General features: G+C 32.4%; 1 protein-coding gene across 1 annotated transcript; it reads right to left on the reverse strand.

Moving 5' to 3' along the window:
• Positions 1–3,332, reverse strand: LOC129972555 (adult-specific rigid cuticular protein 15.7-like). Its single transcript, XM_056086733.1, has 4 exons — positions 3,281–3,332; positions 1,977–2,078; positions 1,315–1,878; positions 1–394 (listed from the first exon to the last, which is right to left on the reverse strand). Exons 1-3 carry the CDS (start codon positions 3,290–3,292, stop codon positions 1,333–1,335), a joined length of 660 nt encoding a protein of 219 aa, XP_055942708.1. The 5' UTR covers positions 3,293–3,332; the 3' UTR covers positions 1–394; positions 1,315–1,332.
• Between the last annotated feature and the right edge of the window lie 219 nt (positions 3,333–3,551).

The raw sequence follows: 3,551 nt of genomic DNA on the forward strand, positions 1-3,551 counted from the left end.
ACTAAAACATTTATTCACACATAAATTTCATGCAAACATCAACATCTATATATTTGAATCTTTGTTTTCACCATTCACAAAACATAACAGTAACAACAACATGCAAAAATATAGAGAGTACACAAGAAATGTACCATTTTTTCTACAGAGTGTTACTTTTAAAATTTTTAAAAAATAAATAAATAAGATTTAGCTGCAGAAGGACAGATGGTTCTCAAAAATCCCTTGTATCTGGAAATAGAAAACACCTGAGCAAAAGAATGGGGCAGATGATAGTTCGCGCACCAGTAGAGAATGTAGAGAAGTAGAGTGAATAGTTCAGATGAGAGCTTTTGGCAACACTTCCGTGACTTGATTGTTCGTGATTGGACGCAGTTTTCATTGGCATTTGAATCTAAAAATAGGAAAATATCATTTTAGTCGAATACTAAAGTTGCTAATATAAATAAAATTTTTTTAAATACTGTTGCATGAATTATTATTAACTTTTATAATCTATGTATGAAACAAAGAAATTCTACTATTTCTTCCTTACATGTTTTCAATATATATTTCTGAAATATTTAAATTCAAGACAAAAGGAAAATTTTTTTAGATGGTTCAGAATCATTATAAAATAAAAATCGCTTAATAACATTTATTTTCTAGAATTGGTAAAAAGCCGACTTTTAATATGAATTAAAACTTTCAGTTTTTGTTAAAATAAATAATTCCCGCACTTTTTTAAAAATGTATGCCTAAAGATTTTTCAAATTATAGAATCAAGAATGGAAATTATATTTTAATTAATGACAAATTTCAGTTTAAAGTCTTGAAATTTTATATGCAGCATTCGATACATTTTACAAGACAAAATCCTAAAATAAAATAGGAAATAATTATTTTAGTACATTTAGCATTTATCTCTTTAAAACATAGTTTCAAAACAATTTCCAGGAAACTGACTAAACTTGAAAAAATATTAAAGCTGAAAGAATATTTCAGTGCAAGTTTAACTGTAATCACTATACGAAAATAATTAAGACCAAATGCCACTTAATTGCAAACTAATTTTAGCGGTTTATGAAATATATTTAAGATTCCAAAATATTTAAAAATAATCATTTCAGGTCTTTGAAAAAGAAAAATTCTGCAGACTTACTGAAGTTAGACATACGGCTTAGTGATGGAGACCACTAATTATATTAAGTATATCAAAATAGAGAGTACCATGCATGTACATGATTTATTTAATAATTATGAAAGATGGACTAAGAGAAACGTAAAACGTAAATCAGTAAAAACATGAAGAAAATGTTTTTAAAAAAAACTTACCGAAGTTAAGAATACGGCTTAATGATGGAGACCATGTCCGAGTCCATAAGCTCCGTGTCCAAGAACACCAGCGTGTCCGAGACCATAAGCTCCATGTCCAAGAACTCCAGCGTGTCCCAAACCATAGGCTCCGTGTCCAAGACCATAAGCTCCATGTCCGAGAGCAGCAGCGTGTCCAAGACCATAAGCTCCGTGTCCGAGAGCAGCTCCATAAGCGACTGGAGCGGCTACAGCCAAAGGAGCAACATAAGAAGCGGCATGTCCAACAACAGCGGGTGCAGCTGGGGCTACGTGGTTGACGACTGGGGCAACGGGTCCAGCATAGGGGCTGGCAATGAGGGCGGCTGCTGGGGCGCTGGCGGCGGTTCCAGGTTCGTTGGTCTTGACGGTGGCTCGGAATCCATGTCCGTCAGCGACGTAGTCGACTCGTCGGGCTCGTCCGTCAATATCAGCAAGAGTGTAGGATCCCTTCTTGTTTCCATGGGCATCGCCAACTTCAGATCGGGAATTGGAGGCACCAAGACCATCCTTGATGTCATAACCAAAAGCATAGTTTCCGTATGCCTAAATTATCAATAGTAGATTAGATACATCTTTTCACAGAAGAGAAAACTGTGAAAGAATAATAATTTTGAGATAGAAGTATTTTCATGCACACTTACGTCTTGGGTTTGTGCCCTGTTGCTAACTCCAGTGCTGACCAAATGTCCGTGTCCAAGTACGCTGGCATGAACTGCTGCAAGAGCAGCGAAGAGGATGGCGATCTAAAATAATATATTATGCTTTAGTTTTGCTGATTATTGACACTTTATAAGGGTCATATATTTATAAATTGCCTAATTTTTTAATTAAAATATTGGTTTTTGTTTTTTTCTAAGTTAAATCTGCATAAAGCGTTTTTTAAAAAGTATTAGCGAAATTGTTCCGACAATTTAATGTTTAGATTTGAGAAATAAGTGTCCAATATTTTTTATTCCCTGAAGAGGAAAGAATGCTTATTTCATAGCTAAATGAGTAATGAATTTTCAGATGGCATCCTAAAATCGTATAAAATTTGGCTTTCTATTAAAAAATATATGCAATATTAAGTTTTATAATAATTTAAAACAGTAAATTGAAAAGTTCCAAAACAATTTCTGCGAATTATCAGGAGTGAAAGTTATAGGGAGAGAAATTTATTTATAGAAATATATATATATATTATATGATATTTTTTTGAGAAAAGCAGAATGGTTCAGAAAGGAATCACGTCCGCAAGAAACATAATTTTTTGCTTGTTTTATAAAACTAAGCATAGATGCGACATCTATTTATTTAAACTTAATCTTTGCTTAGATTGCATAAGAGAACATACTAAATTTATTTACCATGAAATAAATTTATTTTAACTGAAACTTTAATTCCTTGAGTGGTAGAAATAGTTTGAGAATATTTTTGATTCTAGTGAGCGAAAGGAAATAAAATTTCGGAACCAAGCTCAGCTATTAAAGACAAAGCAGTTTTCAATTCAAGGCGACATTTTAAGCTTCTGTTAATAACCATAAGAACTCAATTGAAATGTTAGAAATTTTTTTTGACGGACTTTTAAAAGTTTTCTTAAGAGAATTTGTAACACTAAATTCGCATAAAAAACATTCCTAAATATTAAATTAAAATTTCCATTAGTGCCTTTAAACACTATCAAAAGCATTTTTTCCCGCACTTCAGGAGTTCTGCTGATAATTTTCTTCAAATATTCAATAGCTGAAATAAATATTTCACGCATGAATTGCTGAATTTACAGAAAATAAAATTTACTAAGCCATGTTTTAAACAAAATTGGTGCATTTGACAAGGTTAAGAAATTTACAGAAATTACTAATTACAAAATTACTTATTTACAGAAATCGAAACTTATTAAGCTATGCTTAAAATAAAGTTCATACATCTGACTAGGCTAAGACACGGAGAGCGAAATAAATCTTACCTTAGCAATCATGTTGATTGGGAGATTTAGTTGTACTCAAGAAACTGAGAGAAACTGTGATGACTTGAAAAGGGAATTCCGCTTTATATATATTTCCTTCTCAAGGACACCACCATCTCATTCCGTGGCATACCAGTTTAAAAAATTAAGTTTTTCGTCGAAAGTATTTCGCTCGACCGCACCCAAGGAAAATCGGAACCGCACATAATTCATTTCAACTCTCGCTTTTGAAAACCCTTTCTCACGAATTCGAAAGATCATTAGCTTATCA

The sequence above is a fragment of the Argiope bruennichi genome, chromosome 6, assembly GCF_947563725.1.
Source record: "Argiope bruennichi chromosome 6, qqArgBrue1.1, whole genome shotgun sequence".
Lineage (NCBI taxonomy): Eukaryota > Metazoa > Arthropoda > Arachnida > Araneae > Araneidae > Argiope > Argiope bruennichi.

Coding starts and splice junctions, on each gene's coding strand:
- LOC129972555 (XM_056086733.1), bottom strand. Junction 1,879..1,976: donor ACAGGGCACAAACCCAAGAC/GTAAGTGTGCAT, acceptor TTGATAATTTAG/GCATACGGAAACTATGCTTT.